Source organism: Phalacrocorax carbo, chromosome 12 (assembly GCF_963921805.1).
Source record: "Phalacrocorax carbo chromosome 12, bPhaCar2.1, whole genome shotgun sequence".
Classification (NCBI taxonomy): Eukaryota; Metazoa; Chordata; class Aves; order Suliformes; family Phalacrocoracidae; genus Phalacrocorax; species Phalacrocorax carbo.
Window position 1 is genome coordinate 19595194 of NC_087524.1, and position 26152 is coordinate 19621345.

Genomic DNA, 26152 nt, shown 5'->3' on the forward strand with positions numbered 1-26152 from the left:
CTGACATTTTGGTCAATAATCTTCTTATTTAAGGTGTCTTATCTTCTTATGCATGCACAGGATAGCTGCACTGCAACTCCTGCAGCTGCTGGGAGGCATCTCGTACAGACATCCTCAGTGCATTAAGTGACGAATCAAATCCAAAGCTGTAGAGAAACCGACTGTTCTTGAAACCACGTTAAACGATAATGGGCTGAAAACACATTCATTTTTATGTCTCTTCGCTATCACAGAGAAGAAAGTTACTGCTGATGTAGGTAAGCACAGGCTATGGGTTTATCTAATAATGTATACTGAAGATAGTGAAAAATATTTCAAATGGTCTACAGTTATAAAACTGTAAATCACACTGAACGATACCACTGCAGTAAGCCGCTTTCCTCTAATGGTTTTATATATTTTATCGGTTCAACAAAACCCATCACCTATCACCCTAAAAGCTGTAGTTATATACCCTATGGTTATTACCAATTAATTGATTTTTTTACATTTTAAATTGTGCCACAAACCCACCGGAAGAGCGAGATACGGCAAAATGAACTAATCAGATCTAATTTCTTTCTTGGGAAGGAGGTAAGCGAGGGGGGAAAAAGGGAGAGTCCTGCACTGAGGTTTCAGAAAGTTGACAAAGTTCCCTGCCTTGCAGTAGAAAGCACTTGGCAAAGATGGATGCTGATGCATCACACCCTTGCCTACAAATCTGTACATTTGATTACATCATACAAATTACAAAACATATCAAATGAACTGAGTGGACTAAGAAAACTCCCTGGAATCATGAAAAAGAAGGGTCCTGCTGCAACAATGATCTTACGTAGTGCCTGTGTCCTAGGGGATGCCCAAGGCCCTTGCACATTAGCTGCCACTGACATGAAACCACCCCACTGGCTGTAATGAAGAGGCACAGTCTATGTGGCAAAGAGGTGAAGTCAGACATGGTACTCATCAAGAAACCCGGCTAAACGAGCATTTTACAGTCTCACACACAAATATGTCTGTTTTCATGGTTCATTCCACAAATACCCAAGAGGTAAACTGTACAATACTCAGTGTAATCTACTCCTCTAATTAATACAGTACAAGGAAAAACCCAATACTGTGAAAAAATCTATAGCACATGGCCAGCCGACTTTCTTAAAGAGTACTTAAGAATATGGAGGTGGCTTCGTAATTACCCTCAAACCCCTTTCCATTTAGTGGCATTACTTTCAGCAAGAGTTTTCCCACACCTCTCCCTGGTTCTCAGCCCGACAAATGGGTCACCTTCCTTGACCTGTTGACCCCTCTGCAAGCAGCCAAATTCTGTACTCATTTGTTTCCCTAGTACCCTCTTCCATCAGAAGGGAAAAGGTGATCCTTCTGCAGTAACTTGTTAGAAGTTGCTCTCAACAGAGGGATCACCTAAAAGATACACAGATCTCAGGCACAGGGTCTGGAGATGATTTTGTGAATTTTCTCAAACAAGCTATTTTGTTGCTCCTTGGAAGAAGCAGACCTTGAGAGAGGTGCACTGAAGCAGGTCCCTCTCAATGCCTTGTTCAAAGTCTAGCCAGCTGACACTGATGGGTTTCGAGATGATTTTTGTTTTGCTTTTTATGTAAGGCAAGGGTCACAATTCTGGAAGGACTCCTTGTCAAGCTCTCATCCAATGAGCGTGATGGATCTTGTGTACCAAACACAGCCATGCTGCTGTGCTCTCCAGCAGCCCCACAGGAAGCGTTGGAGAGGATGATGGACAGATACCCATGACAGAAATATCTCGTCATCTTCTGCCTCCTTACTTCAGGCTGAGCTTGTGAACCAGGCTTGCTGCCAGCATTAGGTGCAGAGCGCTCACCAGGACTCCTCCCCGGCATGTGCCTGGATTCAAGCATTCAGCCAAGTTGAGACTGCTTCGCTGTTTCTGCCCGTCAGGCACATTAACAAAAAATCAGTTGCTACTTCCTTGCGATTCACATAAGGAGCGCCTGGAGTCAATGGGTTCAGTGTGGGGATCATTCAAACCAGCTGTGGCCAGTGAAAAGAATCCATTCTTCATTCCTGTGACCAGGCTTGCTAGAAAGTAGGGAGCAAATGTTCCACCCAAAATAGTTTTGGTCTGAGCACAAGAGAAGCTATTGGCAACAACAACGTTGAAAGAAAGAGTGTCTTAGCATCAGGCTCAGATGCCTTGCAAATGTATTTTATATCCTCTACCCCAAACTATATTTCTTTCTGCCTGTAACAGGCTACATGCTTTAACCGGCTCTGGCAGATTGCTGAGTGTCTTTATTTTGGCTAGTAGAGAGCTCCCTTCCATATGGGACCTATCTAGGATGGAAAGCAGATCTACTGGGATGGAGAGCCCAACCGCAGCCGAGCATCGGGCCACCACGACCCTCCACTGCGAAGCCAAGTCATGCAGGAGTCCTGGGCAAAGGGTGCAAATCGAGCAGCCCCATGGCTGCCCACCTCTCCCTGGAGCCACGTGGCCCAGCAGGGGTGTCGGTGTATTCCCCCACGCTGGCCATGCAGTGCAGTACCTACATCACGCAGGCGCCAGCTGGGTGTGCTCTCCTCCCCGGCTTCCCGGTTCACCCCGGACTGATGGGGCAGAGCAGGCTCTGGGCCAATCCTCCTCCGTGTCGTATGCGTGCATCACCATCCCTCCATGCACCCGGTTTTACTGCAAGGATGCTCGGAAAGTATTGCAACAAATGCTGCTTTTCTCAAAGACCTGTAAACTGCCGCAGGGACCAGGTGTGAATGGCTAGGTCTTTGTGGTTTATTTTTAACCTACAACGAATTTGAAAAGCAGAAGGTGCTGCCATTGCTAGGGTCGCAAAGGTAGAGTAGCAGACACGAAGAGTTCCCTCTGGGTGAGTAACCAGACCTGATCTGAGCGTTTCCTCTGGGTTGACTGGCAAGAGCAATTAATCCTGACGCAGTGCATATGTTCCAAATTTTGTGTACTTCAGAAACGAAACGAGAAAAAAAGTTATTGTGCTTCACTGTGAAATATCAAAAGCACCGAACTGTGATGCATTACCATGGCATTGTCTACAGGACTCTCGCCCAGCTCAAGGCTGACAAGAGGAGCTGGCACACAGACATTAAGAAGTGCATATATTCTTTCCTCACACACCCGGTACTTTTGCACAGTGCAATAATGCGTGTGAGTGTCTCCATCCTCTCCATACAGTCACCAGTGCAGGATGAAGTAAGGACAATGCCCGTTAACAAAAGATACAGGAGAGGATAACAATTAAGATAAAGATTTGCATTTATAACTGTCACAATATAAAGGAAATTATAAACCCCTGCAAGATGAGTTTCTAATTCGGTCTTAATCTCACTGGGCATAGCCGTGCCAGCGCCAGCTGCCTCTCTGACTCCTTTCTGTTGGTCAGGACAAGCCTTTTACCAAATCACAACAGCTGGCTGGAGCAACCCTCCACCTCCTCTTTCTTGCTACAACTCTCCCTTAGAGCATGATGACTTTTAAATCCTTTCAGGCTCAAAGCCCAGGAAACAGTAAAGCCCAGCACAAAGTGATATTTATTTCTCATAACTATTTTTTTTTCATATAAGAATCCAATAGAAAAATAACCTCAGCAGTATTTGTCATAGCCAGAGGTGGATTTGAAGCTCTGATAAAGTGCGTGTGCTGCACACAGCGGTGCTTGGTGCAGCACGCCTGCTTCTTAACAGAGTTAAAGGAAAAGCCTGCCCTAAGCCAAAACTCCTATCCTCCTTCAGCTGTAGTAAAGAGTGACTTAAAATCTTTAGGGGAGCTGGAAACATTGGTATGGACAAAGAAACTCAAATGAACAGTCACAATGGCTGCAGAGTGGTTTCCTTAATTAGAAAGTTGGCTGCGTTTGTGAGGAGGAGGAAAACAACGCTACAGACAGCCAAGGCAAAGAGCAAGTAAAAACTGTAGCACATGCAGCTCTGGAGGAAACAGAAACTGGCTCCATCAGCCCCCCAGATCCTCCAAAACCACTCGTAATTATTAGGCTGAAAATCAAGCGTGGTCCTGCTGCTGAATCAGAGCAGTACAAGCTTGTGAATGTGACTTGGCCTTAATTAATACATTTTGACAAGGCTCAAAACGCTCCCCAGGCGATTTAAGAGACCGTAAAAAATCAAGGAACTGACAGGTTTTGACCTTAAGATGTCAAATACAGAACTGTTGTCTAGTTTTGATGAGCTGTCACTCTATCCCCTGGACACCCCTACTGCAGCTAAGCTTTTCATATAATGGGCTGCAGCCACACAACGTGGTCCACGAGACTACTGGCACGTTCTCAGAGCACCAGTCAACCCAGCTTCGGCAGTGCCTGAGAATCCCTCTCGATGCAGCGGCAGTGGTGGTCTTCTCAGCCCTCTGCTCTGGTGCTTGGCCATGGGCAATGGGAGAGTACAGAGACATCCAGCGCTGTGCGACCAAGGGTAAGGAGGCCTGAGAAACCCACACCTTGCTGCTCGTGTGCTGGCCAGGTCTGCCTGGCTGTCCTCATGGACAGCCAGTGTGCTGTTGCAGAACTAGAGCCGCACAGCAAATGGAAAACACTAACCAGGAAGTTTGTGTGCTTTTTTAAACAGCGGACCAGATCCCATCCTGAAAGCATAACAAACAAGAGACATTTCAGACTGTGCACACCTCTCAAGCCAGCGCAGGGTACATCCTGACAGAGGGGATAACTGTACAGAAAAGCGTAGAAAACCACAGGTAGCAAAACTGCAGCTTTCCCCTGTGCTGGTCGCATGCAGATCTGTCAATCCAACCAGCACCTGACACCTGCAATCAGAAAGAAGCTGATACCTGTCATGCTGAGATGATTGAGCATCCCGCTATGGAAATTCAAATGGCCAGTGCCAAAACAGTGCTCTGGGAGAAGAGGCAGCTGTGCCATGTGTCTGGGGAGACCAGGAAGGCAAAACAAGAAAATGCTTCTTGGCTGCAGCAGAAAACCAACATACTGTTGCCCCTCCTAAGCACAAGACTCTGGCCAAGGAGAAACATGGGTCATGGACCATTTCCAAGGGTGCACTTGAGATGCTCTTACTGTAATTGAACATGAAGCTGCGGTCTCCCAGGGATGCGCAGGCTCCTCGCTGTGGCGGGCTGCCACCGTGTGTGACTGAGTACAGGGTCTTTGTGTTTTTTCTGCTTCGAACCAGCCACCAGAATGAAATGAAACACAGGTGTCTGACGGGAGGGAGACTGAGAGGCACGGCTGTGGTGTGCAGGCAGGTGACTGGAGAGTGATGGCAGCCGGAAAGCTGAGTTTTCAGAGTGTGGCTCCAAAACAGAAAATCTCAGAGGACACACTTGTGATCTTCTTCCATGCAGGAGATAAAAAAGAATCATCCCAAACTGGACAGGGAGAGGTGCAGCTCCTTGGAGGGTCTCTGTCCTGAACACCTCTGCAGCAGGAAGGTGGCCATCACCCCAGGAAACCTGCAAAATTACCTTAGATCTGACACGCAGGAGCTCTGCATGGCTTGATACAAAGCAGCAAAGAACAGGTTACACATTCTGTTTACGAGAAAATTAATCTTAAATGATGTGGAGTGAAATCCTGGATCTGGGAATCAATTTTTTTTTTTTTTTTTAATTTTAACTTGCTGTTTTGTCAAATTCTGAATGAAAATCATTGCTCAGACCCCCAAGGGCTCATGACCCACTTACCAAACACGACACTGCTGTATTTGGATGGACTCAAGTCAGAGTATTTCTAACACCATGAAGGGCAGAAGCAAGAGGCAAACAAACAAAGCATGTAACTATGCCAACTTGAGAGGAGGAGTGTACAAAAATTCAAAACATAAACATTTCATGAATGTTCAAGGCAACGTTGTTCCCAAGCATGGAATACCTTCCTAGAAACCGGCTACGTTTAGAGCACTGTCTGTCCTGCTGCAGTATTTTGGGTGGCTTACTGTTGCTGATTCTGGTATTTTCCCCTTTCTTCTGCTCTCCTACCTTCTCCTTCCTCTCCCACTTCTCCAGATGTGTTTGCACCAAAGGAAAGCTGCTCCCGTTGACTCTGTGGGGCAGTTTCCAGCCTTGCCTACGCTCAGCGGTGCTGGCAGCCTGGCTGCTGCCTGGGCCGGCCGGCATTTCTTAGTACGTACTTCTTGTTCAGCACTGCAGTGCCTTGGCTACGTGCCTTATGAACGGATTAAACAAACAAATAGGTAAGAGGCATATTAACTCAGCATGCCTAATAACTTCCCAGAGTGGGAGTAAAGGAAATTGGAGATTCCCCAGGAAACTGTCCTGGAGTGCGAGTATGGCCAGATTCTCCCCATTACAGGGGGCATCACGGAGAGGAACCATGTACTCTTGGCACCTGGTGCTGGCAATCCATGACAGAACCATAAAATCACCAAAAGCAAGACAGGGATTGCATTGCAAAGTCCAGCTGCTGGTCTGGGGCCTGAGGGCTCTGGGAGGAGTGCGAGAGGCTTTTCAGGAGGAGTTAAAGCAGCACTCTTCCTTACTGGCATCTGACGCCTCTTCCTTCCTGGAGCAAAAGCAGCTCACTGTCCCCTGGGAGAATGCTGGAGCATCTCCTTTGGCTCTCACTAAGTGCTCTGCAACTTCCTGTACTGTAAACTGGCTACATAAAACGAATCTGCGCTGTGCAAAGCCTCGTGAGCACTGAGCCTTGTAGGAGCCAATGTTGTTTCTCCCAATCCTTCTGTGAGATCTGCTTTCCATATGTCTCTGCTGATGTGCTTGCCTTCTTCATGACTGCGAAAGACCAGTCTCCCTCTCCGCTGATCCTACCCCCCTCCCTGCCTCAGCCAGCCTGCCTGCTGCACATGACTGCACATGGATGGGCAGCAAATGGTCGGGTTCGCTTTTCTCAGCACCACTCTTCTCTCTAATGCCATCACTCCTAGGGACGTAGCACCGTGGCTACGCGTTGTCTCCAACCTCCGCCTGAGCAATCCCACTGCCATACCGGGGACAGAAGCCACAGTAGGATGGGACTTCCTGTTGCATTTCCCAGGGCAAAGCTCATCCACTACCAAGAAATATCTACCAGGAAACAAAAATTCAGTTTCAGAACTACGTACAAGTTACAGAAGTCATATGTACTACCAACTTCCCAAATTCCCTCTTCTCCACATGCCACCTTAGAAGAACAAGACAGTTGAATGGATCTGCTCTGGATTTCTCTCACAGCTGCACATCCTTTACAAGGTGTTCTTACTTAACAAAGCACCTGGTTTTCACCCTGAGCACTACCTTTCCTCTGACAAATATCTCTGTTTACAGGCTGGAACTTTATCATATCGAGTCACAACCAAATTCATTATCACCATGCACTCCTGTTAATATTTCACAATTGCCATTTCTCTTTCCCCTCCTCAACTGCTATCACCATTCTCATTGCCATTAGCTTTCACAAGTGACTTCCTTCAGTTTATTGTAGCCCACAGTGCCACTAATCTTAAAAGTATCGCAAAATATAGATAGACAGATATGCCACTTCTGACGTCTTCTGCCACGTCTGAGGACCTTCTGCAAACCCCTCTGTAAAACACCCAGCTCTGCCTTTCCCATGGACCCCGTCCCTCCTTCTCCAGGGAAAAGCCACCACTCCTTGGCCACTATTCGTGCTTTTGTGGTGCAGCAGCCAAAAAAGCGCCTTCTGTGCCTCCTGCTCCGCAGGTCTTGCATATCCAGCTCTGCTCCGCTGCTGTCACATCATGTCCCCCCTCCTGCTGCCGTAGCGCATCCCGTCCCCTCACCTGGGGTCCTTTCCTCCGGGGCAGCCAGGGGCTCAGCCTGTTCTGGGACCTCCCACATCACTCCCATGACTTCCCACCTGCTTCCAGCTAGAAGCCCTCTCCTGCTGCTTTCTTGGAGATGCAAAAGCCTCAGATTTTCTCCCTTTCTGCTTTAATAACCTCTAATTCTGGAGTGCTTTTTCTGTTTCAGGAGACCTGGATGCTCTTTCCAGCCACCTTCCAGCTCTCTGTGTACTTTCAGATTTCCATGCTAATTCTCCAGACTTCGTGTAGTTCCATCAAGTTTAAAGCCCCAGTTTTTGCTCTTCACACAGCTACCATGCCGCTGTGCCTAGCGAGGCATGTATGGCAACCCAGCCATTTATAATGGTCAAAAAGCCAGAACAGTTTATCAACTCTTTTTGTACAGCACCCTCTCTACAGCAGAGCACAGTGGCTCCCTATCTATGAATCATTTTCATTTTCTGAGTTATTTTTTTTCTTAGGAGCATCGCAGTGAGCTAGTCAGGCTGGCTTATCTGTTCATTAATATGAGCAGAGGCCAGCCTGACACATCACAGTTTTAGGCTGAGTAAACCGAAAATGTGGTAAGTTGCCTAATCAGAATGAGAACATGAATATTATGATTTCACGTAAAACTGAAATATCGGAAACGAAGAAAATAGAAACATTCAACCATATGCACAATGAAACTACTTTTAAATGGCAAATGTCCAAACCAGAACAATAGTTCTTAACACACAGCCAAGGCTAAACCTCAAAGTCAGGCTGACAATGCAGAAAGAACCGAAAACTAAAAGTCAACATCAGTGCTGATCGGTACTATATTTAAAAGCAATTTGAGCTTTAATAATTCAAGAGAATTTAATTTTCCGGTAGTAAGAAAGGTGGAAATCTTTTTTTTCCCAAAGCCGGCCATGGATGGCTATCCTGCCTCTGTAAGGTACACGCCACGCTGCAGCACGTGCCGGGTGTGGGGCCAAGCGCACGCACGCACGCCTCAGTGTTCTCCGGATCAGGCCCACAAACCACAGAAACTGAGATCAAGCAAGAAATCCTCTAACAGATTTAACATGCAACATTTGAAACTGAGCAATATTACTGATATTTATTTTACCGCTAAGCCCTCTATTAGAATTTTATTTCGGAAATTTTCAATTGCAAACTTACAAGTGTTCAGTGGAATTCCTTTTTGTGTCTTCAAACTGTTAATAACAGCCCCGCTGCTAATAACCTAACTCCTGAACGTACAGAGGAAAAACAGCACTTCATGAAATATTGATACACACTTGGAAATTTGACAATTATCTCCAGAGCTCCTTGGTAAAATCTGAAAGCAAATAAATATCAAACATTTCCTGTACTCATTAAAATACTGAAAAACAGAGAAAGCAAGCTACTCATTATCCACTTGACAAATATAACCTATTATTTTTAATAATGCACAGGCATTCAACGCATGAAATTTACAGCTTCTCTTGCTTAAAGAAACCACTGGTTTTGTAGATCTAATTTTAAGAAATGCAATAAAAGTAAGTTACGTGGAGCTGGTTGCTTTGGCAGGGGAGGGTAAAATCATCCTTCTACTGAAACCAATGGCAAAACTACCACATTTTAGATGGAAGCACGACTTCACTCACTGCCCTATTTTGGAAGTTGCTTGTCCAGAAAGAAATTCCCCCAAAATTAGAAATATTATTTTTGCTGGTGTCTCTTATGCAAGCTTGGGAAACAGAAAACTGGAGTAAAAAAGAGCTCATGAGCCTGAGTGTAGGCTGCTAGTCCCCATGATAGATCTCTGTATCTTATTTAAGGCCAGTGAGAGGATGCACAGGCTCGCCCCCTGGCCAGAGCATGGCACGGGAGATGTGACACTGCTGCTCAGGAACGCGTGCTTGTAGGATGAACGGCAAGTACAGAGAGCACCTTCCCTTTCTGAATAAATACAAACCATAATGGGAAGACTTTCAGTGCAGACAATGACAGGTTGCTTGGCATTGCATTACAGTGCAATCATCAGTGTTATTACAGCAATTCTGCATTCTGGACCTTTTAGCCCTGACTGCAGATGAAACAGAACCACAACCACTGCAAACTAGAACAAAATGGAAATTTAAGATTCTTAAGCCAAATGTTTCAGCTGTTAACAACTTCCACTCTTATGCAGGTTCACACATGAGCAAGAATTCAAAGACAGGGAAAGCTTGAGATCAACAGGAATTGGAAATGCTGGCCAGGTGGGATAACTAAAACTAGATTTCGGCTTTCCCGATTACTTCAGTGTCCCAACAGGATGGTCTAGATGCTGATAAGCTCTCTGCTGTCCACACTGTCCACACTCTCTTTTGTCTTTCAGAACACATAGTGATCAAGATTTCTTTCATTGGCAAAGCAAAATATAGGCACTTGCAAGAACTACTGTACTTTTCAAATATTCATTTAAAACATGATGATAAGGCATTCAGAGGAAGGCAGAGACACAACAAATGACTGTGTGTGACAACTCTGTTACTGGGGTTTTTTCATTATGTGCGTACCAGTGAGAGACTCCAATAAGAGACTGGACCATGATAAGAAAAGGCTGATAATCTATAGTCACTAACAGAGCATGTAGGAGGCAGCTTGAAACCGCTCAGGGATTTGCAGTATTAGAACAAGAGTCAGGAAATGTGTTAGGGTTAAGAAGGCGAGCAAGGTAGTCAAGGGGGCATCATCAGGTTCTTGCATCCTGATATGCCTCCCGGCACGAAGGTAACCCACCTGGAGATACCACCTTCACATCTGGAAAATACATGCCAAACGCTTCAACAGGACCTCAGTTTTGATATTCTTTTTCTGACTTCTTTTTATTGAAAAGTATATCCTAAATTGTTACTTATCGTTGTGTTTGCTGTCTAAACAAAGTTCCTTCTGCTTATTTACTTGCGAAGTTGGTACAACAACCTAGGAAATAATAAATTGCTTGATAACCAAAACAAGCCACTTCTGGCAAACAATGAAGAATCTGCAGAAGTCCTGATCCAAATGGATGATGACTGATACACTGATTATATTTTTCAGAGTTTTTCCTCCCCATTTTCATGGGTATATGTATCTACATATATAAATAAAACATGAGAACACCACCTTGGCTGTTCATATCAGTATTTACCAAGGATCTCCACTGGCTCCAACTATTCAGGTAAGCCCTGCTGGTTTCCTTCTTACAGTGACAACCTGCTTATCTCTCAGATTACAGAGCCTAAACCACCCTCCTCCGAGGGACTATGACGCTTTCAGGAACTGTGGGAAGAGTACAATACTCTCACTCTTCTCCAGCCTCTCCTTGGCTGCCTCTTCTTCCACGTGCAAGATGTGACGAGAGGCCATTTCCCTTGGCCACCCTGTGTTCGGTGGTTGCGATGCACCCCCAGGGCCTGGAGTGCACCCGGGAGGGAATGCCGCAGGAGGGAAGGGATGGACCGCGAGCCTCCATCGCTGACCCCGCTGCTGGCAGCAGCAACACTGGCTGTTCAAACGCGGAGCAAGCTGCTGGTGCACATGGCAGACACTCTTTGCAAACAAAAAATGAAATTTATGTATTTACGCCTGGCATAAGTGAGGCTAGGCCAAGGTCTTCCAAACTACCTGAGACATCACACTGGGGAACTAAACTGCAGCAGTCTCGCAGGGATGCTGTGTCACACAGAAAGGGGCAGAGGGTCACCCCACACAGGCAGGGCTGGGACCGCGTTACATCGTGCCATGGGACCCACACTTAAGCCGATTGTTGGCCTTGACACCCTTTGCACTGGGGGAGAGGGTGGAGGAAGGAAAGCCAGGCACTAATCCGCTCCATCTGCTCCGGAGCAGCTAATTGGATTGCGAGTGCAGAAGGCAAGGCCCCCAGACAGGGCGCTGGCAGTCACAGCGGCCAGGCACAGCACTCAGAAACCTCCTATTTCACTAAATAAAGCTGCTGTAGTGCAGAAAGCGAGGGTCCCACCACACTCCCAAACACACCTCTGGCCAAACCCTGCCTAAGGACACACCCAGTTGCACTGGGGCAGGGCATGGCTGCCCAGCACCCCTCTAATGGAGGGGTGGAACTAATATTGCCTAGGAAAAATAACAAATGTGACCCGCTGCTCCCCCCTCAAGTAACATTTCATCTTTTACAAAACACTAGAAACAGCAGACAGAAAAGAATAAATATTAGCTATCTTTACTAAAACCCAGTGGAATTTAGGTTTTATTTAGGTGCAAAAGTCAAAAGCTCATCTGCCAGTTGCTATATATAACCCTCACTAATATATATCCTACGACTGCAACATTTATTCTAAATCAGTGGCTTAATGATTTTGGTCTTCTGCTTTTTAAGGATTCAGCTCAGTACCTACTTTGCTTTTAAAAAATAACAGGCAATTCAGTTGTGCGGCATTTTCGTTAAACTGGTCTGTAGCGTAACGCTATGAGAAAGACAAGGAGAAGAAATATAAAAAAATGTTTAATACAATAATGATCAGAAACCTTTAAATTTTTTTCCCCTCTGTGAACACTAAGTTTGTAGCTATGGAAACTACTTATGAGCAAGCTAAAAAAATGTCAGCAAATACAGTCAGAGAATGATCTGGATATATGAACGTCCTAACAATGATAGAGAACTATAGACACAGGGTAAAAGGAAAGTGTAAATTGAAGATGACAACACTTGTGCATCTGACAACATGTTCTCCTCTGACAGGCCAAATTCATTTTTATTGCCATGGCACTAAAGTCAATGAATTGCAACTGGAATGAGTTTGATACTTTATATTGCTTTTGATAAAACCATTATAAAAAGCATATTTCAACCTTTTAAAAAGTATTTTAAAAGCATATTCCCTGCAATCAGTGAATCGTGCGTATATTGGCCAAGATAGTCAATATTTTATCAAGGTGGTTTTCAGCACATCTCTCGCACGGTCTGTTCTTCAGTCATTTACCCTCCTAACGCGAGCAGTTCTGATGACTGCAATTTTAAGATCCACCCACGATACACATCTGCACACTCATCTACCAAACTGAGGCTGGTGAGAATATGCACATGCAAGTAACGCTCAGCCAGGTCCTTGTGAGCCTTTCAAAGGCTTTCCCAAACTCATTGTGAGTATTTCCTGCTAATACCTTTATCACATGTCTTGCAAATGGTGCTGTGACCATCAGCAGGCACCAGCAAGACACGTCTGCTTATTCCAAGCAAGTATTTTTGTACAGAAGTTACAATCCCAGTAAAAATCATTAGTCCGTGGTTTTGCCAGTGAATGCAGTGCAGATGTACTTTACCTGGAGTAACACACTAGCTGGGAATGGCTCCACGGACCTCCTGTGGTCTGTCAGGTCAATGTGCAAATTAAATCAGATTTATTGAGTACACTGAGCTTCCTTTGGTGCTGTTTCAGTCTGGATTGTTAATTGAGCTGCTTTACATGTATACATTGTGATTACATGCTACAGCCTGTACAGAAAACACAGCAAAGAAAACATGAAGTTGATTTCTGAACTGTCTGCTATATGGTACATTGGGCAAAGAATAAACCAACCTCAACAAATGCTCATGGAATTTATACTGTGTATCAATTATGTCTGCTAAATTCTCTCAGCCCATAAAAAGCTATGACAATTTCAATGTGGTACCCTTAAGAGAACATGCAAATATCGCTCTTTTAACCACCCTTCAGCAACCATCAAGGCTCTTGCTCCTGACTATGCCCTCTGTTCTTTGGGGCCTGCCCGCACGAAGAGCTTTCCAGCCTGCAACTGACGTGCAGTTAACATAATTTTTATCTGTCACAGGGTGGAAAATACCAGTAAAAAGAATTGCAATCAAGTGTTAAACAGCATACGCAGAGCTGAGCTAATCACAGTGAAAGGCATTCCTAGCTGAGCTCTCAGCTGATGAAGAGGAGTCCCCTTCACACTGGAGACAACTACTTGTCCAAGAAATGCAGCTTCCCTGCCTTTTTGAGGGCTCAAAAAGTTCTTCTCTTTCCCGCTCAGCGACAGGTCAGGCTTTTAACCAAATCTTACAGCCAATTAATTTTGCTCCTCCTTCCTTATGATACCTACCTGACCTGTACAGGGCAGCCCCATTCCGCATCCCTGTGGGAAGCATCTCCCTCTCTGTGATCATTTGCTTTCATATCTTCATATGTAAACTAGACTTGAAAAACCACTCAAGACACTTATCTGCAATGAATCACTATTCCCCCTTGGAGCTCCCTAGGTCCATCATCAGAAACAGAAATCTGGACAGACTCCTTGTTTGGGAGCAGTCTACAAAAATACAAGACTTCTTATCAGTCAGCTGCTTCAAGGCTGAGAAAGGGGATATGAAAATATAAATTGAGTAATCTAATAAAAATACTAACACATATAATAATTTGAAGATGCAACATTTTGCAGGTGGAGCTCAAGTAATCTGATCAGTGACCATTAGACGTGGTTTGCCCTTACCAGCTTCGCTGACCTATGCTATTTATTTCCCTGCATTACCACCCACTTCAGCACAAGGCTGGCCACAAACCTGCTCTGGCAGCAGCCCTCCACCATACCGTTTTGTCGCTCAGACTTTGCAGGGTTTATTTTTCCTGCTTGCCACTGAGGTGACTTGGTGTTTTCACCTCCTGTGATGCTACGGAAGGTGAGGCTGTAGGAGCAGCTGGCTCCGAGGACGTTTCTCCCTGGGTAAGCCACTCCTGACAGCTTCATGCACAGGGCCTTGATGCTGCACAGAGTGGCAGCTTTGCCAGAGCCGTGGTTGGGGGAGTTCCCAGGATCAGAAGACGGCTGAGGTTCAGAGGCATCGCTCTTGGCTCCTACGCCCCACTCGCACTGCTGCCACAGCAATGGGTTCAGGGTGCTCATTCACTACCTCTGCACACAACTCTTCAATTCCCCGGAAGGGCAATTTATCTAGATACTTCTTCATAATTATTTTATGAAATGCAATGAAGTTGCAGCAATAAATCTCACTGCTCATTTTCCCTTATCTAACCGTACTGAAATGAGAGGCCCATAAGCATGTGGCGCGCCTGTATCCCTGCCCAGTCACTGTCTCTACCGTCAGAAGCACCAGGCAGGAGAAGACGCCTCCCCCTCGCAAGCCCTCTGCCCAAACTCCAAAGTAAACAGTAGCCGCGCAGAATGGGTATGGAGTGTCAATGCTTAGCACAAGATCACAAACCGGGTATCTAGAAACAACCCACTGTAGAAAGACTACAACATGTAGTCCAGCAAGACTTCAAAAATAACCAGAATAATCTATTTCAAACCCCTATCCATGTAACAAGCTTCAAAACACCACTGGACTATAACATATGCTTTATAACCCTCCGCTGACTGAGAGGACATTAACCTTTACCAACAGAAAATATTTGCAGCCGTTTAGAGACAGAGTTCAATACTGAACTTGCTCTCACCTTCCAGCTCAAGTAACCACAGCCAAAGCTACAGCCAGGAGAGGCTTGTCGCTGCTCAAAATGCATCCTGACTCTTCCTGCTGGCAAATATGATTTTCCTCAATTTAGTAAAGTTTCTGTCATCCACTCAATGTTTTAAAAACATTTTAACATAGTTGTAATATGCGCTTATCACCTTGCGTGTAAGTGTGAACACTCCTTAGCAATGGTGTTCCTTAAAGAGTAATTCCTCAACACAGCTCAAACATCTACAAACCGCCACGCCTTCCATTTTTAATCCACATCCTTCCATTTACCGTGTGTCTTACCTTGGCTTCTACTTTTAAAATATACTTTAACAGGAAGAAAACCTCTCAGGCTATTTGGAAAATAAAAAGGGGAAATAAATAAAAATGAAGACAATTTTACAGGTCCTACTTCAGCTAAACCTTTCAGGGACTTCAATGAGAAGATAATCTTTCTGTGATTATGGCCAAACCCTCTCGTTGCTTAGCAACACATAATTAAGGAATATGTTTTCAGATCCGCTTTGCAAGCTGGCCATTATCAGATGAAATTACTGGAGCAACAAATGTCATCCTCATGCAAATGAGTTGGTCGTAGGCAAAAAAAAAAGAGGGGGTTGAGTAGCGAGAAGGAGCTCAGCAGCACAGAAACGCTGCTGGCTTCCTCTTGTTGTGCACCAGTAATTCTTTTAAAGGGAAGGGATAATATCTAGATTTTTAGAGAATAGGGTTTGCGGTTTATATATGAGACATATGGAAGGAGGGGTCTGTTTCTCGTGGTGGAGGAGACCTCTCCCAATGCATGTGCTCCACTGGACCCTCGCACCAGGGCTTCCACTGCATTGGTACCGACCGGCTCATTCAGATGTGCCACAAATAAATGAACGTATCTGTGTCCCCCGTGTTATGCCAGTTCATCTTGGGTTTTTTTCAGGCTTTGGGAAATTGTTTATTTAAAAATACGGCCTGGATGTACTACTTTCACATCTGACCCATGTCAACACAGAACACTTGCCTAATATTTAAGCATTTTTTACAAAGCAATACATTACACCAGCTACATAAAAGACGCACGAGCGTGAAAGAAACGGCGTTTACTTCCTAGCTGTGTAATTATGGAAAGGCAGGGAAAGGGGTGCGCCCAGTGTCTGCATTTTGACAACTTTATCATTTCCACTTACAAAATCATTCTTTATTTAGATTCCTGTGGAATGGCATCACCAGTTTGGCACTATCTCTATGCCTATAAATGGTATCCTTTTATTAAAGCTTTGTGCGTGTACGCTGGTACGGCACATTGTTCAAGACTTGTTTGCATGGGAGGTCAGCTGAACTGCACAGGGAGAAAATTCCCTGCTCACAGAGTCACTACCAGGAAAAACATGTCAAGGGATTTCTTTTGCTGTTTTTCAAACAAGTCAGGCCACAAATGAATGGATTTGCCAAACTTCCTCATACTTAGCAGTGCAGTTTTGGGGGTTACTTTCAGTCAGGCTCCGAGTGTTATTGTCCATGTTTATCTCCGAAGTGGAGGAGTGGAGCCTGCTCAGCTTATTCGGCTTCACATCTGAGCAGCCAAGGGCCTGAGCACTTCTGAAAGGGGAAAGGAAGACGAGGAGCCACCATTCATTTTTATTGTTCTAGTGCCTAATGACAGGCTTTTAGTTTTAAGCACAGACCTATTACTTTAACAGCTATATCACTTCACTTACAGGCATCTCTAGAAGGAAATCAAGGGTTTTATTTTGTATGCCTGATAAAACAGCAAATTAATAATAATAAGAAAAGACTTAGGTAATGGCCAAAGGTAAGTCGATTCTCAAATAACACCATTAGCTGTCTGATTAATTTAGTCAAAACAATGCTAACCATTTCCTCGGAGGAACACATTTGTGCCCGATAACAGCGGTAAAAAGTCAATCTGTGGCAAACCCTATGGTCCTAATTGCTCAGCCAGCACAGTATCTAATCTCCTGTTCTCTACAAACAACAGGAATGGCAGGACTAACCCTGGAAGCATTAGCTGAGATACCACTCACTTTTAACTGAAGTTGGCTAAACAAATAAAATATTTGGCATTTAACCGCAGAGCGAGAACCAGCATCTTTAGCCCGGTATATCCAGCACGGCCCTGTGAAGAAATCCCATTCGACTCCTTATCTAAATAGGAAAGCATCTAATATTTAGGCATGAAACCCCAATATATTTGATTGTGGGTTTTTTTTGTAGGGGGATAAAGTAAGCAACAACAAGGTGATTCTAAACTACCGTATGGACTAAGACCCTTCAGAAATTACTTGGTTCAGGCGATGCCATGGTGGAGACGATGACCGGGGGCCCTGTGCGCCTGCTGAGCTTCGGGTACGGGGAGAGCTGGGCAGGGAAACTGGGTCCCGTGGGTGCCAGGCTGCCATCCGCCGGCGCTCCCGGCCGGCGGAGGAGCTGCGGGCTGCTGTGCGGGCTGGGCGCTGGCGACGCTGCCGCTGTCCGCTCCCTCTTCATCAGCTCCATGGGCACGGTGTAGGTGGTGGGGTAGGCCGTTTTGGGGCTGGCGTGCGGGTTGGCCGTGGTCATGGGCATGCCGGCAGGAGCAGAGTAGGCAGAGGCTGGACGCGGGTGTGTGTTGCAAGGCAGGGGGGTGTTGTATCCAGAACTGGGGAGGAAGTGCGGCCCCTGAGGAGCCCCCATGGAGGCAGGGTAGGCGGTGGTCTCCAGCAGGTGCTGGGTCGGGGCGCTGGACGGTCGGCGGTGCATCTCTCCCCCTCTCGGGGAGAGTGGCTGCAGTGGAGGTGGGGGCTGCGGGGCAGCAGGGCCATCTACAGTGGGCCCCGGGCCAAGGGGTGCCCCAAAGTCACCCGGCAGCTCGCTGCGGTGGCTGAAGCTGTTGGAGCGGGTCCTTGGTCGCAGCACCCCACTCCTCCGCTCCTGCCTCTGAAGCTGCATTTCTGCCTTGTAGTTCTGGGCAATGCGGGAGAGCACACGGGCCTGCCCTAAGTTCGGAGCCACAGACTTGATGTCGTTCTCCTCCATCATGGCCAACAGGTTCGGGGAGTCGAAGCCCTGCTGCAGCAGGGCGGCAAAGGTGCTCTCCGAGATGCCCTCCGCACGCAGCAGCGCCACGAACTCGGGGTCGAAGCTCCTCTTCCCCTCCGGCGTGGGGAAGGCGGGGGGCACTGGCGGGTGGGAAGGGGTCACCGCTGCCGCCTCGTAGCTGTCGTAGGGGCCCTTGGCGCCGGTGCTCTCCCGGCCTGGCCCGTAGCCGCTGCTGGCGCTGGCGGCAGGGTCCACCACCAGGCAGGTTGGGGCTGCCTGCCTGCTCCCTGCCGGCTCAGCGGGCCGCTCCGCCCCATCGCCATAGGCCTGTCTCCCGGGGAAGGTGGGTGGCTCTGCCGCGTACCGCGGGCCGGGGAGCTCCGTGCCGTACCGCGCCGGGGAGACGTCTCTGCCACGCACCCGCTGCCCGTCCAGGGCCATCTTGGGGTCTCTGTAGAGGCGGGTAGCCTCCGGCAGGGTGGGTGGGCGGCCCGGGGCCTGGTCCCAGGACAGCCGGCTGCCAGGCGCCCCGTAGCTCGCCAGAGACCTGCTCACCACGTGGTCGCGGTAGTAGCGGGGGTCCTTGGGCGACCTAGCTGCCAGGGAAGGGTCGCTGTAGTAATCCTGGGGCGGCAGGGAGCCCCGGCCCGCCATGGCTGCCTGCCGCTCGCAGTAGGCAAAGTCAGGGACGGAGCCCTTCCTGAGGGGCCCGGGGGCAAAGGTGGCATCCTGATACGGGTACGCGTCTTGCTTCAGCTCCACACCGCCCTGCAAGATGATATCGTTCGCTCGCAGCGGCTCATACCATCCGCCTTCGCCGCTGTAGGTCAGGGAACTCCTCCGGCCCGGCGGCCGTTGGTACTCAAAGGAGTTCTCGCCCTCCCAGTTGCCTTCATACCAGCCGGCAGCGTCCCAGCTCTGTGAGCGGCCGATGTTGGGGTGCTTGCTGGGGATGGGCATCGTCACGAGGCCGCTTGCTCCTGCTGAAATGGAGAAGAGGAGGCGCTTGCCTTCTCAGCGCTTCTCCAGTGTGCATCAAAACCAGACCGTGTTCCACCTGAGCCCTCCCGGGACTTCAGGAACCACGTACCGGTGGTTTTATCTTTCAAACTATTGCCTGAATTATTAATTCTTCGAAACCTTAGAAGGCGAAGCATGCAGCAGCCGCTGCCGCCCGCTCTCGCTCCAGGTCGGCGGAGGGAGAGTCCCTTCCCGTGGAGTGCAGCCGCAGAAGAGGGCGGCCGCACTCAGCCCAGATGCTTTATCCTCCGCCGCTGGGGACGGCGCGCGCACATGGACAACTGGCCGAGCACTGTGTGGGGATTAGGAGCTAAATAAAACCGCTAAAGCCCTCGCTCCATGTGACATCACTTTAGCCCGATGAAATCTCCCGCGCCGATCCAGCCAGCAGCCTCAATGCAATTTCTCCCCAGGGAATGACCTTTTTTTTTTTTTTTTGCGCACTGTTTTTTCAACATACGTTTCATCTGTTTCAGTTTTTTCCTTCCTTGTTAGCTCAGGGCTCCCATCCGCACCAGCACCCACCAGGAATCGGCAGCGAGATAACGGAACGTGCACGTGTCCACTCGTCCACACACACGCTCATGTAAAAATAAAAAAGAAAGCTTAAGTGTCAGCTCAATCTTAATCCACCCTGATGAAATGCTAATCCATTGCACACAGCTAAGGACAAATTGAATGGGAGCAAGCAGGCAGGCCTAAAGAAAGGCCAATGCGAGATACTCAAGAATACAAGAGTGATTAGAAATTAGTTAGGCATCTGTTTAACACTTTATGAATATTGTAATTTGCTTTGGAAATTACATTTTTTGTTGTAGTTTCAAATTAGCCCTACTAACTAGTCTCCATAAGGATTCTTTACATTATTATCATAATATGCAAATCCTTTCATCATCCCAGGACAGAAAATTATGGAGGTGTAATCTGGAATGTATAATTTTAAGACCTTAGCAAAGGTCATGGAAAAGGAGGGGAGGATCAAAGGACCTAAAGCCTGGTCTTTCAAAGCAAAAAGGAATAGTAGACTTTTGCCTATTATCCCCAGCTTCCTTTGGAAAAACTACATGTTTATGAGACGGGAAAAGACCCAGAAACATCAGAAAAAACTCAATTTTTTATCTAGTGGTATTTCAATATTCATATGGATTAAGTTTTTTTTATACTTAGAGTAGGCAAAAGGATTTAGATCGAATCACACCACAAAAAACTGTTATTTGGAAATGTAATAAAAAATTTCCATATATAGTCACTGTTTTCAGTGGAGATATTAAAATGGCTCCCCCAAAACACGTATCTAAATTATCACATGCTGCTCATGCTCAAATATTCCTTTGCAAAGAAGAATAGGTCAACCGTTACTTATTTTGCTAACCACTGCTAGTGAAGCAACATTTTCCTTTTTTTAGTGAAAAAAAACTCAGATGGAAATGATTTTGCCTTTCTCTGCTGCGATCACAAATTTCTTCACCTCCAACATGCCCCTTCCAGGACGGACCCAGTCACAGGAATAACAGTCACCTTCCCCGGTCTGTTTGCAAGACAGCTCATGCATTTTTCCCCGCTAATCCACAATAAATGTTTAGTGCACTAGCCATCACATGATAGACTATTGTGCTATTACGATAGCTAAATCACTAATGCAGTCTAATGCTTATACTTGCCTATCATACTAATACCTCTGGGCTATACTTCTGACCCAAATACTGACAGGATCTTTGAGTAATCCCTAAATTTCTTTATTGCAGTAAATATTATAAATCCTCTTCAAACATTCTCTCCTTCAATTCCATCCCCAAGAACCACAGTCTTTAAAATTATGTTGGATATTACACAGACATGCAAAACATGGGCCCCAAAAGATTATTTATGCAATTCTCAGAGAATATCTGATTGGCATCATATTGAATTAACTAACAAACTTAAGGCACATTGGAAAATTTCTTCTTTTGTGAGAGTCAAAATGGGAAGACACATTTGTGGCTTACAAATAAAGCAGAGAACATTTTAACAAACAAAAACATTTTATTACAACAACATTTTGCTAAAGAATAAAATGTATTCCCAACTGGATACAGCGAGATCTGTGCCATTTGTTTGTTCTGAAGCAGCAGAAGAAAGCTACCAAAAATGTATATGAAAAAATAATAAAATCCTGGTCTATAGATCAAGGGCATCTTTTGCCATTGTCTTCAAAGAAATCACTAATGAACATAGCCACCATGTTAAGCCCTGGTTGACAATGGAAAAAAACACGCCATAGAGAAATTAAATTTCAAAAATGCTGATCTTGAACAACTGCAAGGGAAGTCAGAGGGGAGCTTTGTGCATTTACTACCTCTGAAAAAACCAAAAGCTTTAATAAGCCCTTGGGTCGCATGACGGACACACAAAAGAGACCTCGCCCAAACCAGCAGATCTGTAACTGGGGCTGTGCCCTGCCCGGCTCCAGCGCACACATGGGTGACAGCCGGACCACAAGACCCTTCAGCCCAACCGCAGGAGCAGCCACACGCCTGGGCTCTGAAAACCACCCATGCGCCGTTGCCCCAGCCTGCCCTTGCACCGGCGCAACCCTGGGGCAGAAGGACATGCTCTTCTCACACTTGCTTCTCAGGAGCCAGGAAACTTTACCTGCAGACCTGGCTGCTGGGAACATTCATACATAGGGATGATTTATCCCATACGCACTGACCGCAATGGAACAAATTAGCTATTCCCATGCTCCAAGCTAAGCACAGGTAAATGCTTGCAGGACCAGGGGCTGTAGGACTCGTACTTTTCCCCATAGCCATGGGGCAGATGTCCTCTTTGGAGGGTTCTGCTGGCTCCTCTTCTTGCTGACCAAAAGCTGCTGGCGGCCCTGCAGCTGGTGGAGAAGATGTGCCCGGGAGCCATGGAGCTGGGCGGCCTCCCAGGCCACCATCGCAGCAAAGGAAATGTTACACCCCCAGTGAAATAAGAGATGAACAAGAAATGATCAGAATGAAATATTTATGGATGGGCAGTAAGGATCTTTTAGTTTTCTTTTTTTGCCACTCTTAAAAGCAGCGCCTATGCAAACTCCCGTAACTCCGTAGCTACTTCCGAATTCAGACCCAGGCAGCAATGGCCAAGAGAGGACGCGGAGGCACCGGGACACAACCCAACATAACTAATCTCGGATGTGCTTCTCAGGAGTGGAGGAGGCACTGGCACCAGCATTCCTGACATGAGGGGGAGATGAAGGACTGCGGGACAGGTGGAAAATTTATTCTCCCTTTATCTTTTAATTCCAGAGATATTTGGGGAAAAAACTACACACAAAAGCAAAAAAAAAAAAAGATCAAGAGATGAAATGCTTTGGTATTTCAGATCATGTGAAAAATGCAGTTTTGACTTATGTGAAAAATCCAGTTTTGACTTAATACCCTGAGTTTCACAGTAATACACGATCAATTTTGCTACGATACAACATCTACAGAAGAAGCCTGCTCTGAAAAAAAGTAATGACAGAGTAGGAGAAAGCTGGGCCATTGTTTGAACACCACTTGCAAAAATGGATGGCATGAAATATGGTTCTGGAAACAACTCGCAGTGGATATCAAACAAGTATCTTACACAGTGCTAGAACGTGCAGTTTTCTTCCGATGAGGAGAAAGCCTGGTTTACACATAAAACCTGTGAGAAGAAATCAGGATGCTAAAGCTGCAACGCAACTGTGTAAACAGCATTTTTTGGTGTCTGTAGCACTGACTTGGGGGAGGTTGGATGTGAAATTTAATTCACATTGATTTAAAACATTTCATTTCAAATTTTGAAGGCATGTTGCTGGAGAAATTACTCTGTGCAACAAAACAGTACAGACTGTTTTTAGTTTTGCTTTTTATTATTGTAGAATACTTTTCAATTACAAGTTTAAATCTTGTTCCTATTGGAAAAAAAAGATCTTTAATGTAGCAAAATGTTGATGTTTTCTCCCAAATTATTTCCTTCTGGGAGAGAGCGGAACTGAAACAATGTAGTGAATATGCCAAATGTAATTTCTGGCAAAAACTATAAGGTGCATCAGTATTGGAAAGGCTATTTCTCTTTTAAAGGCAAAGGAATTCTACCCCGGTAGTGAAAAAATCCTTTAGAGAACAAATACATCTCGTGTTAATGGACAGAGCAGGTAACAGGACATCCAGCCCCTTACAGTTCGCTCTGCCGCTGTCAGTGAGTAAATTGCTTAATTTCTTACTCGCAGATTCCCCTTCCATCAAGAGGAATATAATAATATACACCTATCACATTCAGATGGTGTTAAGATTAATCAGTGTTTGTCATATGTTTTCAGGTACAAAGCTGCCAGTAGGATAAATGCTCCTGCCCTCACTGCCTGGGCTTTCAAGGACCGCATGTGATTGTGCCTAATGACCCCCAAAGCCTGGGAAGCCTTTTCTGAACATCCTCCTCCTCCGTTCAGCTCGCAGGATGCCAGGGAAGCAGAAACAAGCTGGTGCTAATCTATATTGTGGTATACCATGGATGCTATGGAGAGGAAAAGGAATAGCATGCACTGTGAATAATGCACTCACACACATACACATACACACAGACATATGCATGTGCACAAATTAAGAAAAAAAATTGGTAGAAGAAAAGCAGGAAAAAAATGTTCCAAATCCTTGGAAATTACTGCATTTGCTAAAATTTGGCTCTGCAAAAAATCCCTCTCACAGTGGCAATAAGCACTCTGCCTAGATGGACTTTCTAACAGTCTCCTGAAATTAGAGGAGTACAAAGAGAAAATTAGCAGGATTGTGCCGGAATCATTTTCAATAATCAAAGGAACAGAACAGCATCTGAAAGCACTCAGCGCTTGAAGCCATGCCACATGCTTTTTTCTAATTTCCAAACCAAAAGCATAGATGCTTTGTAACTTCAACAAAACACTCTCAAATACCATTTGTTGGTGCACTACAACAAAACACTCTTAAGATCAGCCGATTATTAAACAATCATTGCCTCATGTAACTCTGTATTTTGATGACTTTAAAGCAAAAAACCAAAAGCTTACGTCCATTTGTAACTCAACCCCCCTGGCGCTGGGATAGAAATGTGCCGTAACCGTTGGCTCACATGCATTGTAAGTTACAGGAATGCACTAGCACACGCTGCCTCTAAACGTTATGCGCAAACCCGAATCTGTAACTGAGGTCAGTTGCCATTCCCGCTGGCTACATACAAATGGGCCCATGCGTATGGAATATAAAAGGTCAATATCGTATGTAAATAAACGTGGAGGCACTGCAAAGAAGCCTACCTCCCATGCCAAATAAAACAGATGTTTACTCTCAGAACTGATGACACAGGATTGCAGTGCCGTTCTGAGTAATTTCCCAAGAATCCCCCCAAATCCCACACATCAACGTGATGAGTGAGGAAGCCTCTTCCACTCGCACCAGCTGGAGTTGTGCTGAGAAGGTGCACGGCGGCATTCCACATAGTGAAACTACAGTGACCTTTTACTTGACCACTGCAGAGCTGACCGCTCGCCCCTGGGCTGCTTTGCTGTGCCCATCTCTGCTCAGAAAGTTTGGTGTAGGAGGCAGGCTCCTTCCTGCCCTCCCGGCCAGCCAGCGCCACGTCTCAAATCACTGCCACATCCCAACAACTCCCCGGCGGGAGGCATTTCACCCGTCTTTCATTGAATGGTACCCTACCTCCAATTACCTTGTATTTATTGCAGGATAAGGTATGTGCAGAAGCACCCCGATGAGAACGCGGTCACTTGCCACCTCATGTTATCCTACTCCCCTAGCAAAACCCTGATTTTTTGCCATCCAGGATGAAAATCAATTTGCAGGTAACAAATGCAGGAAGCTAGCAATCATCTAAAACACGCTTGCCATTGAAAACAAGAACCCCAGCTGTGAAACACCCTTTGAGCCATTGGAATGAGCCCTACAAGCACTTGAAACTTTGATCAGAAACAATTTTGCCTTCAAGCATGGGGAGACTCCAGTAAAAGTTAGCAGAAGCAGCATTGTCACATTCCTGCATCAACAAAGGGATAATACAAATATCAGGTGTATCCCTACACCACAAAACTACACGCTTTCAAGGACTACAAAATAAAGATCAATCTGGATGCTGAGCGGCAGTCTAAAAGCCAGTAGACAAGGTTCATTGGGCACATCCCTCAACTATTCGCAAAGATCTAATCTACGAATGCTCTTAAAAATAATCCTCTAGAAATCACATCAAGCACCTTGTCTCCAAAACTGGGTATTAGACCTTGAGGTCAAATTTCATCATTTTTAATAAGAATTCAGGATCAAGATTTAAATAGCATGTGTAATGAAAAGCATGGGAATTATATCTGTCCCAGAAAGCAGCAGAAAAATCCATTGTTAAATGAATATATATTGTAATTCTGAACTCTGCCATGCATGTCTGGGCTTTGCATAAAAAATAATTAATTACTAGATTGTAACAGGGTCCTGAGGAGATAAACAGGCTGAGGTTCAGGATGTCTCTCTGCTTCGCTTTCCCTGATGATGCCAAGAGCTTGAAACACATCCTTCCCTCACAGACACAACGCAGTTAAAAATCAAACCCAAACCAAAACAGGAGGAAATATTATGTTAGCTAAAAAATATTTATGCACTGCTTTGTTAAAAGATTGATATATTGTATTATTGTATTGCAATAATTGAATTGAAGTATAAATGTGGAGGGACGGCATCTGCAGGTATGTTTTACCGTGGCCCTTCACCATCCATGGGGAAGGCTATGGGGGGTGGCTGCTCCCCGATGGGGATGGTCTGAGGCCAAAGCTCATGCCCCTTGCTTAGGTTCATTTGCTGATTGAGTCAAATACCTGTTAACATTAGCAGGCAGCAACACTATTTTCTCTCAAAAATGAGTGCCAGTCATAGT

At 45.9% G+C, this 26152-nt stretch overlaps 1 protein-coding gene across 3 annotated transcripts in view; it reads right to left on the reverse strand.

Moving 5' to 3' along the window:
• CTBP2 (C-terminal binding protein 2) overlaps positions 1–26152 on the reverse strand; it is a 145112-nt gene that overhangs the window by 28341 nt on the left and 90619 nt on the right. The window contains exon 1 of one of the 3 annotated variants that reach the window (XM_064464365.1): positions 5052–5079. The exons of the other annotated variants lie outside the window; for them this stretch is intronic. Within the exon in view, the coding sequence (XP_064320435.1) occupies positions 5052–5064 (13 nt within the window). The 5' untranslated portion in view covers positions 5065–5079. Of the gene's footprint in view, positions 1–5051; positions 5080–26152 lie in introns of those variants that run through there. 3 annotated transcript variants of the gene reach the window in all.